Source organism: Malaclemys terrapin, chromosome 3 (assembly GCF_027887155.1).
Source record: "Malaclemys terrapin pileata isolate rMalTer1 chromosome 3, rMalTer1.hap1, whole genome shotgun sequence".
In the NCBI taxonomy this organism is placed as follows: Eukaryota; Metazoa; Chordata; order Testudines; family Emydidae; genus Malaclemys; species Malaclemys terrapin.
The window spans coordinates 142,802,312-142,828,026 of NC_071507.1; the positions used below are offsets into that span (position 1 = coordinate 142,802,312).

The following is a 25,715-nucleotide window of genomic DNA, read 5'->3' on the forward strand; positions in this document are numbered from 1 at the left end:
CCAGAAACCTTGTGAAATGTGGATGTAATGATATATAAAGTCTTCCCTAAATTTCCCTTTTATAATATTTAAAGATAAGAAAATCATAATTATTGAATTGGATATTTAATTTTTAAAATATTTTTAAACTATATATTTTAAATATATTTTTCATTTTTATTACCTTTAAACTGTTCTGTTGTGCTTCTGATATTCTTATTCAGGTTAATGTGGGTAGCTTTAAGACTAGGGCCTTGTCTTCACTTACCGGAGGGTCCGGCGGCACGCAATCGATGTTCTGGGATCGATTTATCGCGTCTGGTTAAGACGCGATAAATTGATCCCGGATCGATCCCGGAAGTGCTCACAGTCGGCGCCGGTACTCCAGCTTGCCGAGAGGAATACGCGGCATCGACTGGGGGAGACTTCCTGCCGCGTCTGGACCGCGGTAAGTTCGGACTAAGGTACTTCGAATTCAGCTACGTTATTAACGTAGCTGAATTTGCGTACCTTAGTCCGAAGTGGGGACTTAGTGGGGACCAGGCCTAGGTCTACAGTCTCCCCAATCCTGTAAATCCATTCTAACAGGAGTACTTTCTTGAACTTGCAACATTGTGCATTTCACTAGTATCTGCAGACTGGATGACTCTTATTACTGGGAAAGAGGAGAGTAAATACTGTCTCAGAAGTCTAAGGTTTAGGACTTTCCTGTGTGATAAAGGCTTGCAGAGAATAAGGAAATGGGTGTTGGAAAACTGGTGTTGAATCATTAGTGACTAGAACTGAAAAATTATTCTTATCCAGATCATTCAAACAGAAAAATCATTGGCACCTAAATTATTGAACAGTTTAGTTTTTTTTCGTATTGTGTCCCTGTTACCCCTCCACCCTCAGGATGCCTCTTGCTATTTTTTTCTTATCGTCACATGCCACCCATCCACACTAATGGAGATAAGGCTGTTCATCTCTCCATGGTCCTTTAGAAAACTACAGAGGAAAATCTATGGAACTTAGTTTTCACATTCATAAAGAAATCTTTCTCATGTGTTTGTGATTTGAAATATCTTTTGCTGATAGGTATTACATACTCAGTTCCTTTTTAAAGTCTGATTCATCCAAAATTTCATAATTTTCTTGTATGTACTCCATATCATTTCAAAGTAATTTGTTTCTTTCAAAAGATTGTGCAATGATACTTAAAATGAAGCAACAGATGTCAGTGGTGTAAGCTAATCCGTTTCAGACTGACATGATAACCTACACACAGTCTCATTTTTTTCTTGCTTCACTTCTGTGAAATTTATAATTTAATATAGCTTATATATCATGGTTTATTATTCATTTGTATTACAATAGCTCTTAAATGCCCCAGCAAATATTTGTCAGAAATGTTATATATCCATGGTAAAAGATGGGCCTTGCCGTGGAGATCTTAGTCTAAATAGACAAAACAGATAAGGGGAAGTGGGATAGGAGAGGAGAACAGAGGGATACTAATAGATATCAGACATGATATTCAGAAGGGCATGTGGTAATATATACTTTTTTGTTCTTAATTGTAGGGAAAATTATAAAATCTGTTCCAGGAAAGCTAATGAAAGAGGTGAGTATATACTGTGTCTCAGTAGCCTATGCTGTGACTATAGTTAGTATCTTTAACTGTCCACTGACAGATTGCTACATGTTGCTTCAGCACAAATTTTAGTTTGGAAACTGTCACTTTTTTTTAACTATTGTGACAGGGTCAGGCCAGATGGCTACAGAAGAGTGGTAGAAGGCTGATATATTAGTCCCAGATTAAGTAGATCCCTTTTCCCTGGGTAAGGTAACAGGGGCAGTTCCAGAACAAGCAGGAACTTGCTGGAACCAGTTAAGGCAGGCAGGCTAATTAGGACACCTGGAGCCAATTAAGAAGAAGCTGCTAGAATCAATTAGGACAGACTGGCTAATCAGGACACCTGGTATAAAAAGGCTCTCACTCCAGTTAGCAAGGTGTGGGTGTAAGGAGCTGGGAGTGAGAGGATGTGCTGCGGGAGGACTGAGGAGTATAAGCATTAACAGACATCAGGAGGAAGATCCTGTGGTGAGGCTAAAGAAGGTATTGGAAGGAGGCCATGGGGAAGTAGCCCAGGGAGTTGTAGCTGTCGTGCAGCTGTTCCAGGAGGCACTCTAGGCAGCTGCAGTCCACAGGGCCCTGGGCTGGAACCCAGAGTAGAGGGCGGGACCGGGTTCCCCCCTAACCTCCCAATTGACCTGGACTGTGGGTTCTACCAGAGGGGAAGTCTCTGGGCTGTTCCCCAACCCACATGGTGAATCTCTGACGCAAGAAAATCTGCCAAAAAACGCAGGACCCACCAAGATAGAGGAGGAACTTTGTCACACTATTTAACTATCACTGTTGTTCACTGTGTATTTAATTTCAGAAAGGTCAGCATTTGGAGCCATTCATCATGAATTTCATTAACTCCTGTGAATCTCCCAAGCCTAAACCAAGTAGACCAGAGCTTACAATTCTCAGTCCCACTTCTGAAAACAACAAGAAGGTGCAGTAAATTTACAGAGGGGGAAATACTGACCCTTACCTGAGAATGTGAAGAGTAAAGGGGAGAAGCTATAAACATGACAGTTTGAGTGCCTATGTTTATTGTCTGTTCTTATGGTTGAGGGGTGGAGGTTTTTCCTTTTTTCCAGTGTCCATTCATCTTGGTACTGCTGACCTTCATGTTTATCCCTGGATGGATTGGAGTCTTTGTAATTTATAGAAACATAGGGATAGAAGGGACCTCGGAGGTCATCTAGTCCAGCTCCTTGCATTGAGGCAGGACCAAGTATCTCTAGACCATCCCTGAAGTATTTGTCTAACCTGCTCTTAAAAACCTCCAGTGATGCAGATTCCACACCTCCCTGGGTCACCTGTTCCAGCAATTAGCTATCCTTATTAGGGCTGTTGATTAATCGCAATTAACTCACGCGATTAACTAAAAAAAAATTAACTGAGATTAAAAAAATTAATCATGATTAATCACACTGTTGAACTATAGAATACCAATTGAAATGTATTAAATATTTTTGGATATTTTTCTACATTTTCAAATATATTGATTTCTATTACAACACAGAATACAAACTGTACAGTGCTTACTTTATATTATTTATTACGAATATTTGCACTGTAAAAATGATAAAAGAAATAGTATTTTTCAGTTCACCTCATACAAGTACTATAGTGCAATCTCTATCGTGAAAGTGTAATTTACAAATGTAGATTTTTGTTGTTGTTGTTGCATAACTCTTGTTTTTGAGTGCAATGTAAAACTTTAGAGCCTACAAGTCCACTCAGTCCTACTTGTTCAGCCAATCGCTAAGACAAACAAGTTTGTTTACATTTATGGGAGATACTGCTGCCTGCTTCTTATTTACAATGTCACCTGAAAGTGAGAACAGGCGTTCGCCTGGCACTTTTATAGCTGGCGTTGCAAGGTATTTACGTGACAGATACGCTAGACTTTCGTATGCCCCTTCATGCTTCAGCCACCATTCCGGAGGACATGCTTCCATGCTGCTGCTGATCACTTTAAAAAAAAAAAAAAAAAAAAAAAAAAAGCCACCAGTGCATAATTAAATTTGTGACTGAACTCTTTGGGGGAGAATTGTATGTCCCCTGCTCTGTTTTACCCGCATTCTGCCATATATTTCATGTTATAGCAGTCTGATTTTACGAATACTGTCACTGCAGATTTGACAAAATGCAAAAAAGGTACCAATGTGAGATTTCTAAAAATAGCCACAGCACTTGACCCAAGGTTTAAGAATCTGAAGTGCCTTCCAAAATCTGCAAGGGACGAGGTGTGGAGCATGCTTTCAGAAGTCTTAAAAGAGCAACACTCAGATGTGGAAACTACAGAACCCAAACTACCAAAAAAGAAAATCAACCTTCTGCTGGTGTCATCTGACTCAGATGATTAAAATGAATATGCATCGGTCTGCTCTGCTTTGGATCGTTATCGAGCAGAACCCGTCATCAGCATGGATGAGTAGCCTCTGAAATGATGGCTGAAGCATGAAGGGACATATGAATCTTTAGTGCATCTGGCACGTAAATATCTTGCGACACCGGTTACAACAGTGCCATGCAAATACCTGTTCTCACTTTCAGATGACATTGTAAACAAAAAGTGGGCAGCATTATCTCTTGGAAATGTAACCAAACTTGTTTGAGTGATTGGCTGAACAAGAAGTAGGACTGAGTGGACTTATAGGCTCTAAAGGTTTACATTGTTTTATTTTTGAATTTAGTTATTTTTTTTTTACATAATTCGACATTTGTACAGTACTTATAGGTGAATTGAAAAAACTATTTCTTTTGTTTTTTTACAGTGCAAATATTTGTAATAAAAAATAAATATAAAGTGAGCACTGTACACTTTGTATTCTGTGTTGTAATTGAAATCAATATATTAGAAAATACAGAAAACATCCACAAATATTTAAATAAATGGTATTGTATTATTGTTTAACAGTGCGATTAATCGTGATTAACTTTTTTAATCGCTTAACAGCCCTACTTATAATTTTTTCCTAAAATCTAACCTAGATCTCTGCTGCTGCTGCTGATTAAGCTGATCACTGAAAGCAGTACACAAAGTGAGGTGGAGAACAATTGATCACTGTCCTATTTGTAACAGCCCTTAAATATTTGAAGAATGTTATGAGGTTCCTCCTCAGTCATGTTTTCTCAAGACTAAATATGCCTGTTTTTTCAGTCTTTCCTCGTAGGGCAGGTTTTCTAAACCTCTTACAATTTTTCATGAACTCCTCTGGACTCTCTCCAATTTGTCTACATCTGTACTTCAGCTGAGGCCTGACCAGTGCAAAGTAGAGTGGGACAATTACCTTCTGTGTCTTCTGTATCATACTCCTGTTAATACACCTCAGAATATTATACCTCTACCTTGATATAACGCTGTCCTCAGGAGCCAAAAAATCTTACCGCGTTATAGGTGAAACCGCGTTATATCGAACTTGCTTTGATCCGCCGGAGTGTGCAGCCCCGCCCCCCCAGAGCACTGCTTTACCACGTTATATCAGAATTCGTGTTAGATCGGGTCGCATTTTATCGGGGTAGAGGTGTAGCTCTTTTTGTCAATGCATTGCATTATAGGCTCATATTTACCAAATGTAATGAACACAAAGTACACTTGCAGTCTTGCAAGCAATTGACATGGATAAGTGTTATGATTATTTATTATTTGTATTGGGGCCTACCCGTTATAGCATAGTAAGGCATCTTACTGATTTTTCTATATTTACTTATAGTCATAAGTCAGTTATTTAGGATTTCTAATACATTTATCACTCTTCAAGTAATTCTCCAAAGAGTAAAGTTGCATTTTGTCTTAAGGCACTCTTTTATACATGTGGTCCCTGCTATTTCTAGTGGTTAATTTGAAAGGGGCTAGTTTAAAACCTCCAAAGCAATTGTTTAGTTGTCTGAGACTTTCTTAGGCCATAAAAGAGAAGTATAGTTTTTCCAGTAAACCCAGACCAGAGGGGAGAGTGAGAGCATAAAGCAATCAAAATACAGTTCCCATAAATCACTGCAATGCTTGTTTTGAATTGAAATATTTTATTTTTTAGCTGCAATATATTGGTTTGGAGGCATTTGTAACAGGGCTGCTGCTTAATGAGTGGTCCCTTGTGGCCACAGTGCCCTTTGCAGCAGCCTTCCTCTGTTCTCCCTTGTTGGGGCCCCTTACAGACTCCCTGCAGCCTTTCTTAGAAGTCCTACTGTCCGCCACTTGGCGCTGGTTTAATGACCACACACAGTCCCACCAAAAAAGTCCATCACTATAATCCATCACTATAATCTGCATGGATGGCTCTTCTGCCATCCATGCAGAGCTCTTCATTTGCTACAGTCTGTTCTTCAGAGGGTCACTTTTCATAGCTTTCCCTAGAGTTTAGCTTTCTGGCTTTGGTTTCCTTCTCTTGCCAATGTCTTCTCAGTTCTGAGGGAGAACACAGTTTATATACTGCCCTCCTCCAAAGAGCTCCTCCTGATTGGCTGGAAGAGAGGGGAGCACAGTCTCACCCAGTGTTACAGAGCTCCTGATCTCAGGCCCAGAATGGAACAGTGGATGGTGGGGAAACCCCAGGAGAACTCCTAATTTCCCAGGACTGCTTCCTCTGCTCCATTACCAGGCCATTTCCTGGGCCTTTGTTCGTTCCATCTCCCTGGAATGGAGTCTTCTGGCCCCCTCTACTCTTAAAGGGCCAGTATATCCCATTACAACATTCAACAAAATGTTGAAATTTTCTTTGGAAAGCAAACATCTTCTCTTGAAAATTTCATAGTTGAAATCAAATTTTCCATTGGAAAACAGTTTAAAGTCTTTTCCATTGAAAATCTGACCAGTCTGAACTGTTTAGTACTGATTGTTTTTACTCTAGTTTTCTTTACATGTTGAAAAACAAATTAATGTTTCTATTTTAGCTTTTCAATGATCTGTTCAAGAATAATGCAAACCGCTCTGAGAATACAGAGAGAAGACAAAATCAAAACTACTTTATAGAGATGATAACGGTAGAAGGAGTCTATGACTACTTAATGTATGTTGGTAAGAAATTATTTCTTTTTGTACTCTGTATGAAGTGTACCAGAGGTGCAAAAGTTCAGGGTGTTTGATTAATGTGCTGTTTGAAAAGTTTGTCTAAAGCTTACAGTTTGTTATAACAAGGAAGATGTCAGTTAGGGACGCTATCCTGATTTTAAAGTTCTTACTATTGGGGTGTCACAAATGTAGCAGTATCACTCTGATCACTCTGCTTGCATGTTGTATCCTTTTCTCCTCCTCCTCCCCCACACACTTTTTGTTTTTGTATTTAGAGTGTAAGCTGCTTGAGGTGTAGACCATGTCTTCCTGTGGCCACTCGAATTTAAATAAATAATACCAACACTTGGTATTTTTGTAGTAAAATGTAACACAAACAGATTTAAAAGCTAAATGATCTGCTATAGGGTGGGGGGAATGGGGTCAGGTTGCATGAAGTTAGCTATCTCTTTTTTGGAAATATCAATGTGCACACTTTTTAAGAAATAAAGCAAGGTACCATGATGATGGGAGCCTTCTTAATATGTGTAATAATAACTTTGCAGGTAGAGTTGTTTTCCATGTTCCTGACTGGCTGCATCACCTCTTGATGGGGGGAAGAATTCTCTTCAAAAACACATTGGAGATGTACACAGACTACTATCTACAGTACAAATTAGAACAGCTATTTCAGGAGCACCGCTTGGTATCACTGATAACACTCCTGAGAGGTTAGTGAAAAGTCATGCAAATACTTCTTATTTTATCATGTGCTTCTTGTACATGTTTAAACTGCAGTGGTTCTTGTTTATAAGATATTGATGACTTAGTTTTATACTTGTAGCACCTTTTTTTGTGAGCAACCCAAAGTGCTTTGCAAACTATATAATGCAACATGTGAAAAAGAACACTTATGCAACCTAAATGAGTCAAAAGATTCCAAAAGTCAGTTTCTGCACAGTGTTAATTTGGTTTTGTTGCACATCCTTGATACTTTATTATAGAATTAAGTATTGTGAACAATAATCTACTAAGGCTTATAGTGAGCAAGGAATAGAAGACTAAAAGACTGATGATCAACATGGTGGAGCTAATGATGCAGTAGATATATTGAGTGTAGGAAATTCCTAAAGCTTGTGTTGTATCTTAATCTTTTTTTGGAAAATTAATGCTAGTTTTTTTTAATTGTTTCCCTTTTTTTATAAGGGTGGAGGGAAGGCAGAGAAAATGAAGCCCACAGTTGCTAGCTAACAAGTACCAATTGACCATAGACTGAACAAAATTGGCATATTTAGGAAAATAACTTGGGTGGAGGCTAGTTATGAAAATTACAGCTCCCAAAGAGGTATTGTGAATGAATGAAAATAAAGCGAGGTAGCTTTGAATTACTAAAACCAAAAGTGGTAGCTGCTCATGAACACTGTAAATATTTTTAGTCCTCTGTAGTAAATATAGCCATTGCAATAGGCCCCATCAGTACTGCAGGGCTGTTTGACATAATGTGAAGAATATCTTTATACAATTATAAGTACAGGGGAATTATAGTTAAGTAGCATATAATTAACCTACAGTGGAATTTAGCCAGAATTGTGTGCTGCTGCAGAATTGTGATGCTCTTTAAAAACGGCTTAACACAAGAAATGAGTTGGCAAAACACTATATTGTATTCCATACAGATAGGGTATTTCTGGATATGAGCAGAACAAGAAGACATCAGGCTATTAACTGGCATGGTTAGAACTTACTTCCAGTTAAGATCATATGGAAAAGAGAAATCTAATTCTGAAGACATCCAAAAGCCTACTATCTGTTTTTAGTTAAATACACAATGTACGACTTTACTGAAAACCAACTCCTAAATGCCATTTTTGTTCCTTTGGTTGTTACAGATGCTGTGTTTTGTGAGAATACTGAACCTCGCTCTCGTCAAGATAAACAGAAACGAGCAAAACAGACCTTTGAAGAAATGATGAGATACATTCCAGGTTCCACATTTATATGACCTATATAAGCTTTTTAATCCTTCAGTCAGGCACGTAGCCCAAATATAACATTCTTGCTAACTTTCCAATCCATAAAGTAGTTATCTGGCTGAGATTTTAAAGAGTTACCTAAAATGCTGCTGCTTATTGAGACTTTCATTTTCAAACTTTCATAGTTTTAAGCCTAGGCCTTTGGTGTAATGGTTAAATAATGACGCTGTGCAGGTCAGGAGGAGCGTGGGATCTGAACCAGATAAGAGACTGACACTGATCTTGAGCAAGTCACTCCGCTTCTTTGAATAACATTTGGCCCAGCTGAAAACTGGGTAAAAAGCAGGGCTGCAGTGAAAACCCGAAGAAGAATCTCATGTGAGCTGTACTTTCCCTATATAAATTAGGGAAAAAATCCTGTGATTAGAGGTCATCCAATAATAATTCATTGTAAATGTAATTTTAAGTTGTTCTCTGAGTGCTGGTCTCTGTGTGTTCTGCACATGGGTATGCATGAGCTCCGTGCGCCTGATACTGAAGATTTCTAGCAAGTAGAATCCATTGGTCTGCGTCTGAATGCTTGTTCCCCTTGTGCTCCATATCAAGAATATATGGGTTGGTGCAAACTGATGCCAGTTCCTTCTTACACCGGTGCATGGCCTGAGTTAGAATCCTCTGTGTCCAAAGCTATGTTTGCATCGTCACTCAAAAACCTGGACATACAATTGTATATAGTTTTAGTATTCTTAGTGTGTTTATAGTTTAGTTAGTCTAGTTTAGTTTCCCCTGAACAACATTGCTCCCTTTACTGTCTTGGGGAGGCTCACGTTTCTGCCAACTGCAGCATCTAACCCTCCTTCTCTCTCCAGACCCATGTGGCATGAGAACTTTGACTGAGGAAGTACCCCTTGGAAAAGGCCATGAGACCCAGTAGAATCCAGGCCAAGGAGATCCCCTGGTTCATTGGCCTCAGTCTAAGAGTGGTGCCCCTCTGAGCAAGAGTTCAGGAGCAGATGCCAGAGCTGTTAAGCCCAAGGAATCAATGCCTTGAGCCTCTCACACGACTAAGGGACACTCTCATAAACACAAAGACAAATATGCTCCTACAAAAAAGGATCCCTCCCTGACTCTGCCCAGTCAGGTGAGTCCTAATGCATGGGTCCTAAAGACTTAGGTTCACCTAAACCTTCCAACCATGAGGGTAAGGTGTTTAAGAGAGAGGATCTATTGGTACCAACTGTGGCTACAGCTATACAAAAGATCAGCACCTATTGACACCAACTGGGAACTCCAGGTTGAACTCTTCTTCCACAGTAGTAACTTGCTCCCAGAAGGATCTGTTGACTACCGTAACATTGGACGCACTGGAGCAGTCAGTCCTGATGACACCTCATGGGACACCTCATGCCCTGGGATGGCCTGAAACCTATACCTCTCCAGAGGATATTTTCATAAGAACATAAGAAAGGCCGTACCGGGTCAGACCAAAGGTCCATTTATCCCAGTATCCTGTCTACCGACAGTGGCCAATGCCAGGTGCCCCAGAGGGAGTGAACCTAACAGGCAATGATCAAGTGATCTCTCTCCTGCCATCCATCTCCATCCTCTGACAGAAAGAGGCTAGGGACACCATTCCTTACCCGTCCTGGCTAATAGCCATTAGTGGACTTACCCACCATGAATTTATCCAGTTCTCTTTCACCCTACCTTACCCTCAATCTTCTGTCCTTTTTAGTCCAGCCCTCCTGAGGGACATCGTGACACCAGAGGATGAAACCCCCTTGAAGAGAAATGGATACTCCCATTCACAAGTTGGCACATTCATCCACCGGTATCGCTAGTGGAACCAGAACCTACCTTCTCGTTATCAGAATCTGATGTTCCTGACACATAGGGAGGCTAGCTTGGACAGAGACTCGAGGAGGTCTTGGACCCATCCTCCACCTGGATATCGCAACCTAGGGGACTGATGGTACCCAATGCCTTGCAGTCCCCCCCAGCTTGTTGACTCTTCATATTGGCCCTATTGGACACCACAGGATCCCTATGCTAGGCACTCCAGATCTGAACATGAATCCCACTGCACCCTCTTCTCCTCGCTGACACCAGCTGGCTCTTTTCAAGTATGCAGAGGAGGAAATCAATCCAGATCCACAGGTACCAATAGGTATTTCATCCTCCTTACCTGATGAGGCAGTTGCCCCATCTTCACCATCTCTGCTTGATGATCACAGGCAGTACCAAGGGGTCTTGCAGAGGGTGGTGGCTAAGTGCCAGATTCCTCTTGAAGCAATCCATGTTATGCAGCATTGGCTCTTGGATATCTTGAAGCCCTCTGGCCCAAGCTAGATGGCTCTCCCAATAAACGAGGCCATTATTGAATCATCCAAGGCAGTTCGGCATACTCTTGTTTCCTATGCCCCACCCCACCCCCCGAAAAGGTCTGAAAGGCGATATTTTATACCCACTAAAGGTGCAGTTTCTGTTTACTCACCCTGGTCCCAACTCTCTAATAGTAGCCATATATTTTCTCTGTTGCCACAGTGAAATCCAGGCTAGAAAACACCAAGGCACTCCCTGCAGACAAAGGAGCTAAACGCCTTGACCTTCTAGGGAGGAAGGTATTTGAATCCACCAGTCTTGACTTTAGAATTGTTAACTACCAGGCCCTGTTAGCAAAATAGATTTCACAAATTACTCCAAATTCTTGGAGCTCAAAGACAAACTCCCTCAGGAGGACATGGCTCAATTCCAAGCCCTCATGAAGCTGATACCATATCTAGAGTTATAGCTGCAGCAATAGTTATGAGGTGTGAATCTTGGCTTCACTCCCAGGGGTTCCCCAAGGATGTCCAGAATAGTACTGAAGACTTGCCTTTTGAGTCTGATCTCTTCAATGAAAAGACTAACAAGTCTTTACGCTTGCTAAAAGACTCCAGGACAACCCTCCGTCCTCTGCTCCAAAGAGAAAATACCACAAACAGGAGTATAAGCCAAGAACTCTCCCTCAGCTGTTCTATCACCAGTTCCCTTACAAACTGCCATGGAAAGAGCAGAGACTACGAAGATCCAGCTCTGCACTTCCTCCACCTCAGCTGCAGCCACTCTACCTCACCCACCACCCAGGAATTACTTTTGACAGGATGTTCGAGAACCGCGTACCCTTGTTGATGTAATTTCCTACCCCCCCCCCCGCCCCACACTGCTAACTGGCCCCTTTCGTCCACAACTGGAGGGCACTAACAACAGACAAGTGGGTATTAGAGATCATCCACTCTGGCTACATTGTCAAGTTTTTCTTCTGGGCCCTCCTCAGGGACTACTCTCACAAGGAAATCCTCTCTTGGGAGGTAAACACTCTACTAGAATGAGTGCCACCTCAACATGAAGACAAAGGGTTCTACTCCCTATATTTCATAGTTCCCAAGAAAAAAGGAGAATGGAGACCCATTCTCAACCTATGTTAGTTGAATATCTTTATTTGCAAATCAAAATTCCACATAGTCATGCTGGCACGAGTAAGTCCCCCCCTGGAGAAGGGCACATGGTTCGTGGCTCTCAGCATGAAAGATTCTTATTTTCACATGGACATTCATCTGGCCCACAGAAGGTTCTTCAGATTTCTGGTAGGACAAGAGCATTACAAGTTCAGATTACTGCTATTCAGGCTGGCATCGGAACCCGGGGTCCTCACTAAAGTCCTCTCAGTGGTGGCAGTCTAGATGAGACAAAACAGCTATACCAGCTTCACCTACCTGCACCATTAGCTCATAACTTGCAGATTAGTCAGGACATCCAGTCAGTGACCCTATCCCTACTCTGTGTTCTGCCATCCTTGGGAACCTGTGTAAACAGAGAAAATACAGACTCGGTCTCTTAGAATTAAGGGCAGTCTGCCTAGCCTGCAATGCATTTCTCACACTTACATGGTTCCATCATATTCAGATAATGTCAGACAACGTGATGATGATCTTCTGTATAAGCAAACAAGGTGGAGTGAAATATCTTCCTCTCTGTATAGAGTCCGTCAATTATAGAACTAGTGCATTGGAAACCACATCACACTCTTGGCAACGTACTCACTATGTGCGCACACAGTCTCGGCAGACACTCTCCCACATACCACAAGTGTGAGATACACAATTCTGTTCTGAACAAAATCTTCACTCAATGGAGAACATCATTTTGAGACCTCTTCGCCTCCCAGACGAACAAGAAGTTCAACCTAGACTGCTCCAGAGCAGCACTTGGTCAGGTCTCCAGGGGCGATAATGCTCTGTTATCCTGGACAGCCCACCTGAGGTATGCCATTCTTCCCCACAGGTTCTGCAAAAGATTTGTCACAAGAAAGCTCAAGCCATGCTGATCACACCCAACTGGCTCAGACATTTCTGTTTGCTGTTTACAAATGTCAACCTGTTCTCCCATCAGCTTCGACCCCTTCCTGGATCTGTTAACTCAGGAGAATACAAGATCAAACATCTCAGCCTGGACCCTTTTCAGCTCATGGTTTGGTATTTGGATGGGCAACAGACCTAGAATGTTTGTGTTCGGAGGTTGTTCAAGATAATCTCAATCAAAGCAGAAGAGACTGTCAGAAAATGCTATTTAGTTAAATGGAGATGTTTCTCTACCTGGAGACAACAGAACTAATTATCCCCCTAATCAACAGGAATACCTGCTATTTTAGACAACCTACTACCCTCAAGACATTGGGACTTTCTGTTAGCTCACTGCAAGTCCACGTAGCAGCAATCAATGCCTTCCATCCTCTTGTGGAAGGCTGTTTTGTTTTTACTTAACAATAGTCAGATTGCTGAAAGGTCTCATTAAGATCTTCCCACTGGTGGTGCTATGGGACATCAATCTTGACCTCTCAGTACTTACCAGACCACCCTTTGAACCATTGGCCATATGTTCCATGTCCTGCCTGTCCATGAAGGTCACTTTCTTAGTCACCATCACGTCTGCCAGAAGAGTGAATGAGCTGGGAGCATTCATAGCTGACTTGCCCTATTCCACATTTCATAATGAGAGAGTTTCTCTTTGCGTCCACCCAAAATTCTTCCTTAAGGTAATTTCCAAATTTCACATAAATCAACTTATCTTAAATAAATCAATATTCTTTCCAAAATTTCATGCAACCAGTGAGAAGACTACTCTCTCTCTCGACATCAGAAGGGCGTTAGCATTCTATCTGCAAAGAACTAACCAATTACGAAAAGGCCTACACTATTTGTCGCTCTAGTGGAACAATCAAGGGGACAAGCATCTGCCCCAGAGACTCTCTAAGTGGGTCTCTGGCTATATCGTTCTTTAGCAGCTGGCGTATAATGCACTGCCGGACGGGGTGCGGGCCCATTCCATTACAGCACAGGCATCCTCAATATTATCTCTTTGAGAAGTATCTATGCTGGAAATTTGTAAGGTGGCAACTTGAAGCAGTTCTTTGAGTAGATGCAGCCGTGTATTCCACTTAGGTGTGTGCGCTGCCCAGAGCACCGGAGCCGGAGAATTTTGCCTAGCGGTACCCACAGGAGGTAGCGCTCGTGCCTCATGCTCATAGCGCCTCCCCTGGCTATATGAGGCAGTGCTGCCTTAACCCCCCCCCCCCCCACACAGTTGCTTCTTACCACCCGTGGCTGGAGTTGGAGCTCTGTGTGGTTCTTAATCTCCCAGTCTCTCTTCATGGTCTTACCCTGTAGTATATAGTTAGTTAGTACCCTTAGTGTTGGATTGTGTTAGTTAGATGAGTTAAATACTTCCCTAGTGTTACCCCTAACAACGATCCTCACACGTGGTGTTTGCTGTGCTTGGGTGAGGCTCACATCAAAGAATGGTGTTTGGTTTGCAAATTGTTCACAAAATGGACTTAGATGGCATGGGGTCTTTGCCTGAAGCAGCACCTGCTCAAAGAGTCCATGCAGCCCGCTTTGACTCCAAGGTCAGGTTCTGAGAGTGCTGCCAGTTTGCATTCTGGAGCTGGCGACTATCTGAAGAGACGGAGGAGCTGCTCCCCATCAAGTGCACCGAGGAAAAGGTCGCATAAGACCAATCAAGACCCTCCAGGTTTCATGCACCATCTTGTACCACTGATGTTACTGTGATAGCACTCATCACCCTCCACTTTGGCATTATCAGATATATCAGTACTGCTGCTAACTTCAGAGCTGATGCCACTCTGAGCACCAGAAACAACGGAGGCATACTTGGTGTCAGCAGTACAGTTTCTACCATCAGTGCCAGTCCCTCCCTGGTTTTGGGAGACAGATGAATCAGACTAGTAGCTCACACCCTCAGGGCTGGCTCTATTTTTATCCCTGGAAATCCGAGATGACTTGGTGTCCAGGTTGGGATTTTCCTCCTTCCGTTCTCCATCACGTAGCCCACATTGGGAACATTCATGGAGCATCCTGGGTACTGGGATTGGCACTTGTGTGGCAGTTGGGATAGGACCCCCTGCCCTAGCACCTACTGGCCACTAATGCCCTCTCATTATGCCCAGTGGCCTCCATAGAATTTGTGGGAGGCTCCTCGGTCATGGTGGTTGCACTCCTTATCTCGCTCCAAGGTGAGATCACTAGGCATGTCTGTGGTGGGGGACGTTGATGTCCCACAGGTTCAGGCACCAGTGAGTCTTCCCTTTGTGAAGCCTCCAGAGTTGTCCCATCCAGACCCACCAGTCCAAGAACGGGATCCACCCTGCTGCAGTTAATTGCCTATTCATCATCCTCAGACAATTCAACGGTGCCTGGCTCTTCCTCTCCTTCAGTGCCTGAGGACTTCAGCGTCTACCATGACATTTTGCAATCTGTGGCTTCTTCCCTGGGCATTCTCCCTGTAGGAGAATATCCATAAATTGTTGGATATCCTGCAGCCATCTGCCCCTGGGAGAATGGCCCTCCCTATTAATGAGGCAGTCCTGGAGCTTGTGAAGTTTCTTTTTGGAGCATGCCAGCTTTGGTGCTGCCTGCTGCAGAGCATTTGGAGAAATGCTATTTCCATTCATACCTGAAACATTACACCTTAGTCCAGGCCTATTCTGCAGATCCAGCTGTTGGGACAGCGGTATTATAGACATCTATAGTAACTGCATCCTCACATCACCTGTCCTGTTTGATTACTGCTTACCAATCACCCACATGTTGAATACACACAGGAACCAGCTCTCAAAGAAATGAAAGTTACTTACCTGTAGCCTGAGGTTCTTCGAGAAGTATGGTCTCTGTATTCCACTCCCCTTCCTCCTTCCTTTCTGCTTTGGATCCTATCTGATTTGCGATAAGAGAAAGAACTGGAGAGACATTGGTCCACATCTGTCAAGGCTGATTCCCCACTCTGGCACTTTGAGTGCAGAAGGTGGGAGCCCGCAAGGGTTTTAAAAATTAATACTTGCCACTCCAGGCTTGTATTAAACTCTCAAGGTTACAGCTTTTCTCTGACCTTGCCTTGGTAAATGCTGCCACCACGCACGTGAAAAACTGCCTCTTGCAAATCCTGGAAAATCTCACTTGGGAAGTTTTCCCTGAAACCCTCAGCTTTTCCACTCCTCCCTCGGGGAAGCCGAGACGCAAACAAACAAAAGGGAAACCCAGCCGTTGCCACCAGCTAATTGAAAAACGTATGCACAGACCTTTTAAGACACAAAACCAATCAGGTTCTTAAAAAAGGTAAATTTTATTAAAAACAAAAAGAAAGAAAATATATCTGGAACTTAAGCTTTTGCTAGATTTTAAGAGAGCAATTCCAAAAATTAAGCACCCAAAATAGCTTTCTTGGGAGTTCAGCTTCAAGTAAACAAAAGCATCTGGAGTTAGCACAGAGGAGTCTACAAGCCTTACAGAAAATAAAAGAAATATAACCCTAATTGCATCTATCTAAACATTCCCTGTCCCAATGAATTCTTCTAGGTATGGATGATAAATTTTCATACCTGGTCCAAACTTTACACAGCATTTCAGCTGTCCCTGTCTCCAGCCCAAAGAGACCAACAGAGAGACAAAGGGAAAACTTTTCCCCCCTTTTAAAAAGTTCTAGCCTTCCCATTGCCTCTTTTGGTCAGGTGCCTACTCCCTTTTCTTTACCTGGGGACTTTTTAACCCTTTACAGGTAAAGCAAGCAGCCACCAAAAGGGACTTTATAGCTAACTGGCTGGCTGGGTGTCCAAAAAAGGGAGCTCCCCCCCCTTCATTTATCACAACACCTCTCCTTATACCCTCAGTACGGAGCATGAAGGCGAGTAACTGTGCAGGCATGGACTAATGGATGTTACTTGCTAGAAATCTCTGGTCTCAGGTACATGGAGCACATGCATACCCACGTGTGCAATACAGATGGGGCCACACATCTCAAAGAACCTCCATGTACAGATAAGGAACCTATGTTTTATTACACAAAGCATTAGAGCAGTAAACTCAGGTTGTATTTTTTTCACCTGAAATCTGGCAGTGACTTAGTTCTAGGCCATTGAAAGTAAAACTACAAGTAAAAAGATATGTGTATATCGCTGCAGTGAGTTGGCTAACAAAGGAATAATTTTTCTCATATTGAGAACGTGAACACATAGGCTTCCACTTCTACGTCTTTAAATTCATTTAGTAGACACTCTGGCTAATTCTTAACTAAAATAGAATAATCAAAGGGGTTCAGAAAGATTTTTGACTTTTGTGGTTATAAAAACAAATTCATTTGAAAGGTAAAGTTATAGCATGCAGGTTTAGAGCCATTGGAAGTGCTGAGGATATGATCCACTGAATTTTGGTCTAGCCATGCTTTACTATAGGACATAACTAATTTGTAATGGCTTTTTGTGATTGGTATGTGTTGGTATCTGGTCTAGATTTGATAGGCAAATGCATTGGAGAAGACGCCAAGTATGAAGGCATCAGACTTCTGTTTGATGGACTGCAGCAGCCAGTGCTTAACAAGCAGGTACTTTTAATTCTGAAAACAATTATATGAGAAACCTTACTGCTTGGTGCCGTGTTTCATAAAGGCTTACAGTGATCTTTTGTGTATCCCAGGTAAATGCAAATTCTCTTTTAATTATTAAAAATGAAGAGCAATATAGTTGTTTTAAAGGGTTGTTATAAGAACTGACCTTGACCCTTTTACAACAGCTACTTTTTCTGTTTTTTAGTTGACTTATGTTCTGCTGGATATTGGGATACAAGAACTGTTCCCAGAACTCAATAAGGTATGTGATGACAAATGCATATAAATGCTGCAGAATAGATCTCCTCTAATCTTAGTCACTTTAGACTCGTCCACTCTATTAATCACAAGCAGATAGACATGAAATCCCAAAGTTACTGTTATCATTACCCATCGAAAGGTTAACTCCACTGAGGAGTCTGTATTTTGTTAGGTTGAAAGATGCCGTCAGATCTTCCAAAGCCAAACTTTTTAATTTTTGCTGATTAAAATTTTTCTCATGAGGCCTATAAGTTGTGCTAGAAGTAGAGGTGCCTCCCCAATGGAATTGTGCGGGGCAGCCAGCGGGGTATCCCTGTATGCCTTGTCATTATTGACTGTCAAATTTCTGCAGATGCTGTCTTTGGGAAATTTATCCTGCTTGTTGCATTCTGGTTGAGGTTCAGCATTTTTCCCATCGAATGTGTATTTTGTTGTACCTAATTTTGGTTATTGCTTTCTGGAATTCCCAGTGTCCAGATAAAGGAGAGAGGAATCACATGGATAAAAAGTACTGTATAAGGGCTAAGCACTATTTATATAGTGCATAGTAATCTGGAGGGGTGTGATGTGTTTGTATCTACTATGTATATCAAACTTTTTAAAAGAGAATTGCATAATGAATTTTTTTGTTAGCCAACTTTGATTTCATTTAAAGTATAGAACTTGCATCTTAACAATTGAGACTGTAAGCGCCACAGCACAGGAGCTGCATCATAGAGTTTGCACAGTGCCAAGCACAGTTTTAGCACTTAACACAAAAATACCCTGTTGTTGGAGCCAAATTAATATTTCAGTTTTTCTTGGTAAATATAAGTTAGTAATGGAGGTTGAAACAAACTAAGGCCATCTATATTGTTTACATTAACGAAAGAGACACCTAACTTACTTAGTTGAAATGAAGACTCTACTGAAGACTTCCAAATGAAGGTTAGAAAAAATGGTTCAAGTTTTTAACCACTGTAAACACTTGTATAAAAATCTTACAGGACAAGTTGAATTGTATAATCTGTAGTCATGTTAGACTGAATGTGGATGTACAAAGAACCTATCAAGAAGTTGAAAAAGAAAATGAACTCCGGAAATTGTGTACTCCGGAAATTGACCAGTACAAAATGGGGAATTCACCCCCCAAACACTACAAGCAACCAGTCACTCTTTGTGTTACTCAATTGCAGGTATTGTGCACCAGTATGGTCATGCTCAATCCATGCACACAAAATTGATACTGAGCTCAGTCAGTCTTGTAGGATCATCACAGGGACTTTGAAACTGACCCCCACACTGTCACTATACTGCCTTTTGGGGATTGCACCACCATCAGTGAGGTGGGATGCCTTCAGTAAAAAGGAGACATTAAAACAGATGCATGATCCAAGACACCGATTGTGTGGTCCACCATCCAAGAGGCTGAAGTCCAGAAAGATATTTGCCTCTGAAAATCCCTTACTTCAAAATACTATTGTGGAAGGAAATAAATGCCAACAACTCCAGAGAACCATCAGAACAACTTCCTCCAGACACCTCGAACTGGTTGCCCTAAATCACATGAGAGCTAGGGTGGTAAAGCCTGGTGACACTATGACCAAGTGGAAGTTGATAAATGACCCCAAACGTGAATGTGGAGAGACTAGACCAGTGGTTCTCAAGCCATGGGCCGCATGTGGCCCAATTAGCACACAGCTGCAGCCCAGCTGTCTGCTTTAAAAAAAAAAAAAAAAAAAATTTGCTGCTCTGGTCTGGCAGAGGGTGGGGTCAGCTGAGCGGGAGACAGCATCCGGCAGCTCTTCTGGAGTGCTCCTGCCAGCAGAGGGTAGGTGAGTGCCGCATGGGGGCAGGGCATGGGAGAGTGGGTCTGTGGGGGGGCTCTGGGCAGTTTGGGGTGCTGGGCAGCATAGGTGTGGGAACTAGAGGTTTTCTGGGGTGCTGCAGCACCCCTAGATTTTAGTGGGGCTCCGCTCCTAGCCCCGCACCTGTGTTCTTGGCTGCCCGGCCAGCCTCGCGCAGCAGGGTCTAGGTCCCGGCTGCCCAGCTCCACACAGGGTTCCACTCCTGGCCCCACTCCGTGGAGGGATCTCTGGGTTGGGGGCACTGGGCATAGGGGACTATGGGAGGTTGGGGGAGGGGAGGGGCGCTGCGGTTCTCATCCTGCGGCCCCTGTAACATATTGTGGGCCACATATGCGGCCCATAGTAATAAATATGTTGAGAACCACTGGCCTAGAGAAACACTTGAACATAGTCTGATGCAGTGCCCTCTATCAGTATCTTCCACCGCCCAAGGAACTATTTGATACAAGTGATAACGCCAGGTCTTGGTTGTTGTTTTAAAGCGATTAGCTATGAAGATGATGTACAGGAAGAGCGCCAAGCCTTCTGTTCGTGTGTGTGTGTACACATTACTAAAATTAAGAGTCTCTTCCAAATCAAAGCAAGTCAAACAGGGTTAATTAAAATCTGGGCTATAAACAGGCTGTGATCACAAGGATTTGCACCCTTAAAACCATCATCACAATTCCTTTAACTCAGGGAAGATTGACTTTGCTCTTGCTTAATGTTTCAGCCACATAGCTGGGCAGAAGGAGCTTTGAAACTACTCTTGCCGCAGCCACTGGCCTAATTGGCTATAGAGCTATGGCCCTAGCTCTGGAAGCTTGATGCTCTTTTCCTCTCCCCACTTGGTGGAAGCTGAAAGGGGGGAGGGTCTAGGTCTCTTTCTTGGACTTCGAATTCAGCTACTCCCTCTTTGGCATGTGTGAAGGGGGCCTTTCCTCCTAGGAGGCGAAAGCATTCTAGTGGAGATAACAGGACTAGTATTGGGGTCGGGGTGGGGGGAGACAGCAGAAGAGAGACTGGCAGAAGAAAGGCAACTGGTATATGAGGGGTGGAAAACATGGCACAGGATGAGGGCTAAGATCTGGAGTCCCAAAGTACCAAGTAAAGCAGGGGAGAATAAAATAAAAGACAGTCGCTTGATTCTAGTGTGGGGATTACATTTTGATTTCACCCCCATTCCTCCAATCTACCCATCTAATTCTCATTGATTTGGTAGCTGATATTTTCATATATATCCTCCCTCCTAAAAATTCCCTTCCCTTACCCCTTTTGAAAGAGCCTTGAAGAGACTCTCTTCTTCTTTCCCTCCAATAAATGGTGGAGGGGGGTGTGTGGAGAGGGAAAGCCCTGAAATTACAATCCGGTTTTTGCTTAGTTATCAGTTAACTGTTTTTTGCAAAAATCTTGACTCAAGTGTCTGGTCTGGTCTGGCCAGAGTTACTTTGAGACATCTGAGATTTCTGTTCATTATAAAAATTAGCAAGTTACGACCAGTTACCTACAGAATGGTCCCTGTTCAGCGTTGGCTTTCTTTTTGTCCAGTTGAGGAATTGCTCAGAAACTGAATGTATTTTTAGTTTTAATACAAGAACACAAAAAATGAGAGCTCCTCCCATCAATATTTAAAGAGAGGCTGAGCCTAGCTTTTGGAGCATTGTTGTTACAGAACACTCACTGTGACGGGATCCCTGGGGTGCAGCCTGCGACTGTGGGACCACTGTGCCCCCTTAACTCTCCAGCCTGGGCTGTCTCTCACAATGCTTTGCTAATGACAAGCAGCAAACCCCTCCCGGCACTGTTATCACTCAGCACAATTGCATGTGGAGCCCCACACACAGCTAGATTGCATGAATGCTCCCAGAGCCACTCATGAATCACACAGAGAAAGTGTTTTCTTAAAATTAACAACGTGCTGGGTCATCATCCAAGACTGCTATAACATGAAATATATGGCAAAATGCAGGTAGTACAGAGGAGGAGACATACAGTTCTCCACCAAGGTGTTCAGTCACAAGTTATTTCATGCTTTTTTTTTTTTAACGAGTATCATCTGCATGGAAGCATGACCTCTGGAATGGTGGCTGAAGCATGAAGGGGCATACGAATGTTTAGCATATCTGGCACGTAAATATCTTGCAATGCCAGCTACAAAAGTGCCATGCAAACGTCTTTCTCACTTTCAGGTGACACTGTAAATAAGAAGCAGGCAGCATTATCTCCTGTAAATGCAAACAGACTTGTTTCTCTTAGCGATTGGCTGAACAAGAAGTAGGACTGAGTGGACTTGTAGGCTCTGAAGTTTTACATTGTTTTGTTTTTGAGTGAAGTTATGTAACAATCTACATTTGTAAGCTGCATTTCACAATAAAGAGATTGCACTACAGTACTTGTATGAGGTGAATTGAAAAATACTATTTTTTATAATTTTTACAGTGCAAATATTTGTAATAATATAAAGTGAGCATTGTATATTTTGTATTCTGTGTTGTAATTGAAATCAATATATTTGTGGATGTTTCTACATTTTCAAATATTTAATAAATTTCAATTGGTATTCTTTGTTTAACAGCGCAAATAAAACTGCAATTAATCGCGATTAATTTTTGTGTTAATCGTGTGAGTTAACTGCGATTAATTGACAGCCCTAATTTAGATAGAACAATGGCTTTCAGCAGATCGTAACCTTTCCCTTGATACCTTACATGGCATGCTTTATATGCAAGATCAGAATTATATATAAATGAGGAATATGGGGATTACAGGGCACTCCCCTGAGGTATAGGTCTCACACTCGCATACTAGGCACATTTTGGGACTCAGTGGAGAAGTCAGCTACTTTTTTTATAAATAAATCATTTATGCTTCTCCCTCAGCAGCTGCTTGGGATTTTGGGACAGAATCTGCATTTTGAGGCAGCATTGCTTGTTCAAAAGACCTAAATTAGGATGTTTATTTTTGAAATATCCCATTGAAGATCATAGAATTGTACAAGTATAGAAATGTAGGGCTGGAAAGGACCCCAAGGGGTTATCTAGCCCAGCCCTCTCTGCCAAGTATACCTAGACCATCACTGACAGGTGTTTGTCTAATCTGTTCATAAAAACCTCCAATGACAGGAATTCTACAACCTTTCTTGTAAGCTTATTCCAACTTTCTAATAGCTAACCTGATTCTCCCTTGCTGAAAATTAAGTCAATTACTCATTGTCCTACATTCAGTGGCGATGGAAAACAATTGATCACTGTCCTCTTTACAAACAGCCCTTAACACATTTGAAGACTGATCAGGTCCCCCTCCTCAGTTGTATTTTCTCAAAACTGAACATGCCAGTTTATTTAACCTTTCCGCACAGGTCAGATTTTCCAACCTTTTATCATTTTTGTTGCTCTCCTCTGGACTCTCCAATTTGTCCACATCTTTCTTAAGTGTGACACTCAGAACCGGAAACAGTACTTCAGCTGAGGCCTCACCAGTGCCGAGCAAAACAAGACAGTTAACTCCTTTGTTCTACATACAACTTTCCTGTGATATGTCCCAGAATATTAGCCTTTTTTGCATCTGCATTACATTGTTGGCTCATATTCAGTCTGTGATGCACAACAACCCCCAGATCCTTTTCAGCAGTACTACCATGTAGCCAGCTTTCCCCATTTTGTAGTTGTGCATTTGATTTTTTTTTTCCATCCTAAGTGCACTTATTTTTATTGCATTTCATCTTGTTGATTTCAGACAAGTTCTCCAATTTGTCAAGGTTGGTTTGAATTCTAATTCTGTTCTTCAAAGTGCTTGCAGTCCCTCCCAGCTTTGTGTCATCTGCAGATTTTATAAACATACTCTCCACTCCATTGGAGTCGTTGCATTGGGAATGTGTTAGGAATGCAACTTCGATGCAGAGTCCCCACCAGAGATTCTGCAGCTCTTTGATCTTTGTGGTGCTGCAGAAGAAGCAGACACCCTCCTCTAGCTGGGTACCTCAGTCAAGTTCACCAGTACCATAGCCGAAGCAGAAGCTCTAGAAAAGACGCGGAGGGAGGGATTCCCTAGAGCAATCACTGACTAAAAAGAAGGGATCACTGCCTCTGGAACCTGGCCAGGTCCATTGAGGCTGACCTGTGAAAAATCCTTGTCAGGAATCATTACCGCTACCAACCACTCCAGAGGCATATGGAGACCACCTTAGCCTTTCAGTGTCCATATCCCCAGTGGTACAGGAAGGCTTCCAGTCACCGCATCAGGAGCATGCGGTACCACTACAGCCCACACTTCCACAAAAGCCAGTGCAGTCGAGAGGCAAGCCAGCAATGATATCCTCGGTACTGCCATCCCCGGATTCTGGCTACTTATCCCCACTTCTGACTGGCTCTGCTCCTCCATTGTCTGAGGGCTCAGACTCTCTTTTGTCAGATTTGGGGGTACATTCTTCTGTGTCCCAGCCAGTTCTCTGTCAGAGAACTGGGGACCATGGGTGTTACAGTAGTCACAGCACTGGCTGCCTCCTCAGGGGAAATGGCCCAGTCAAGCATGAGTCCCAGGCCCATATCTGTGGCCATTCTGGATGCTGTGGGGCATCCCCCTGCCTGCTAGGACTTCTCTTTACCTGCCTTGTTTGGTTTCCTCAAGGGTGCACCAAGAGAAATGGCACCACAGACAACGTTCTCCAGTACCCAGTACTGAGAGCAGCCAGAAGTCACTTGTGTGGCTTCTCCACCGTAAGACACAGAGCAGCCACTACCTCAGCATCCTGTTGCCTCTTCTTCATCACCAGACAAGGCTGTAAAGGTGGCAAGTGACTCACCACCACCAGAGGACCATGAGGCTAATCAAGATCTACTGAGAAGGGTAGCCTCTGTTCTTGACATTCAGGCAGAGGAGATCTGTGAGAGTTCTCGCAAGTTAGTGGACATTGTTACCAATGGCCCTTTCTAAAATGGCTCTGCTGATTAATGAAGCAACTTATGGAGCCAGTTAAGGCACTTGAGTAGACCCCCCGCCCCATATCCCACAACAAAATGTGCCAAGAGGAGGTACAACGACCGTTCTAAAGGATATGAGCACTTATATTCTCATTCTCCTCCAGGCTCCTTAGTAATGGGAGCTACTAACCAGCAGGAGAGGTAAGGATACCCAAGCATCAACATTTAAAGGCAAAGATTCAAAAAGACTAGACTTGCTGGGTCGCAAACTTTAATCCTTGCGAAGTCTGCAATTTAGGATTGCAAACCAGCAGGCACTCTTGAGTCGCTATGACATCACGCTTTGGGAAAACATTAAGTTCAAGGACAGGTTACCAGAGAGCTGCAGGCAGGAGTTCACTGTAATGATGGAAGAAGGTAAGTTGGTTACCAGAACTGATTTTCAGGACAGTTTGGATGGTGTGGACTCGGCAGCTCGAACCATGGCATCAGCTATTACTTTAAGATGTTCATGGTTTCAGTCCTCTGGGCTCCCCCAGAGGTCCGCCAGACCTTTCTCGACCTGCATTCGAAGGTCCTTCTTTGGTTTTGGATGACTTAACAATAAGCTCCAGAGACCCTCTGTGGGATGCCAGGAGATACTTCCTCCCAGTTTGACAATGAATCATGGATAACTGAGTATGGGCTTTCAACCAGTTGTGCACCCATCATATAGTAATTTCATTTAGACCACATTTCCTTAGTTTACTAATCCCTTTTATGACCCTTGCTAGGTGTAATTCATTTTGTGCCTTAGTTTTTAATTTTATCTCTACATCCCTGTGGTATTTGGTACTTGTCCTTAGCTATTTGTCTGTGTCCACTTTTTGTAGAATTCCCTTTGGATTTTCAGGTCATTAAAGAGCTCTTGATGGTGCCATATTGGCTTCTTACTGTTCTTCCTCTTTCCTTCACATTGAGCTATTCTCATCATGCAATTGTGCCTTAAATATTGTCTCTGAGAAACTGCTAACTCTCCTGAATTCTTTTTCTCCTTAGTTTTCTTCCCCTGTGACCTTACCTGCCAGTTCTCCAAGTTTTTTTTGGTCTGTTTTTTTTGAAGTCCATTGTCCTTATTCTGCTGCTCTCTCGCCTTCCTTTCCTTAGCATGATATCTGTCGTTTCATGATCACTTTCACCCAGATTGTTTTCTACATTCAGATTCGCAACCAATTCCTCCCTGTCTCCCTCATT

General features: G+C 42.6%; 1 protein-coding gene across 2 annotated transcripts in view; it reads left to right on the plus strand.

Annotated features, from left to right (window-relative positions):
• The window catches only part of SNX14 (sorting nexin 14), an 82,915-nt gene that overhangs the window by 55,589 nt on the left and 1,611 nt on the right, over positions 1-25,715 (plus strand). For both annotated transcript variants that reach the window (XM_054022550.1, XM_054022551.1), the window contains 7 exons: positions 1,542-1,582; positions 2,403-2,522; positions 6,473-6,596; positions 7,136-7,300; positions 8,459-8,554; positions 17,382-17,473; positions 17,682-17,738. In XM_054022550.1, coding sequence (XP_053878525.1) covers positions 1,542-1,582; positions 2,403-2,522; positions 6,473-6,596; positions 7,136-7,300; positions 8,459-8,554; positions 17,382-17,473; positions 17,682-17,738 — 695 coding nt within the window. The remainder of the gene's footprint in view (positions 1-1,541; positions 1,583-2,402; positions 2,523-6,472; positions 6,597-7,135; positions 7,301-8,458; positions 8,555-17,381; positions 17,474-17,681; positions 17,739-25,715) is intronic.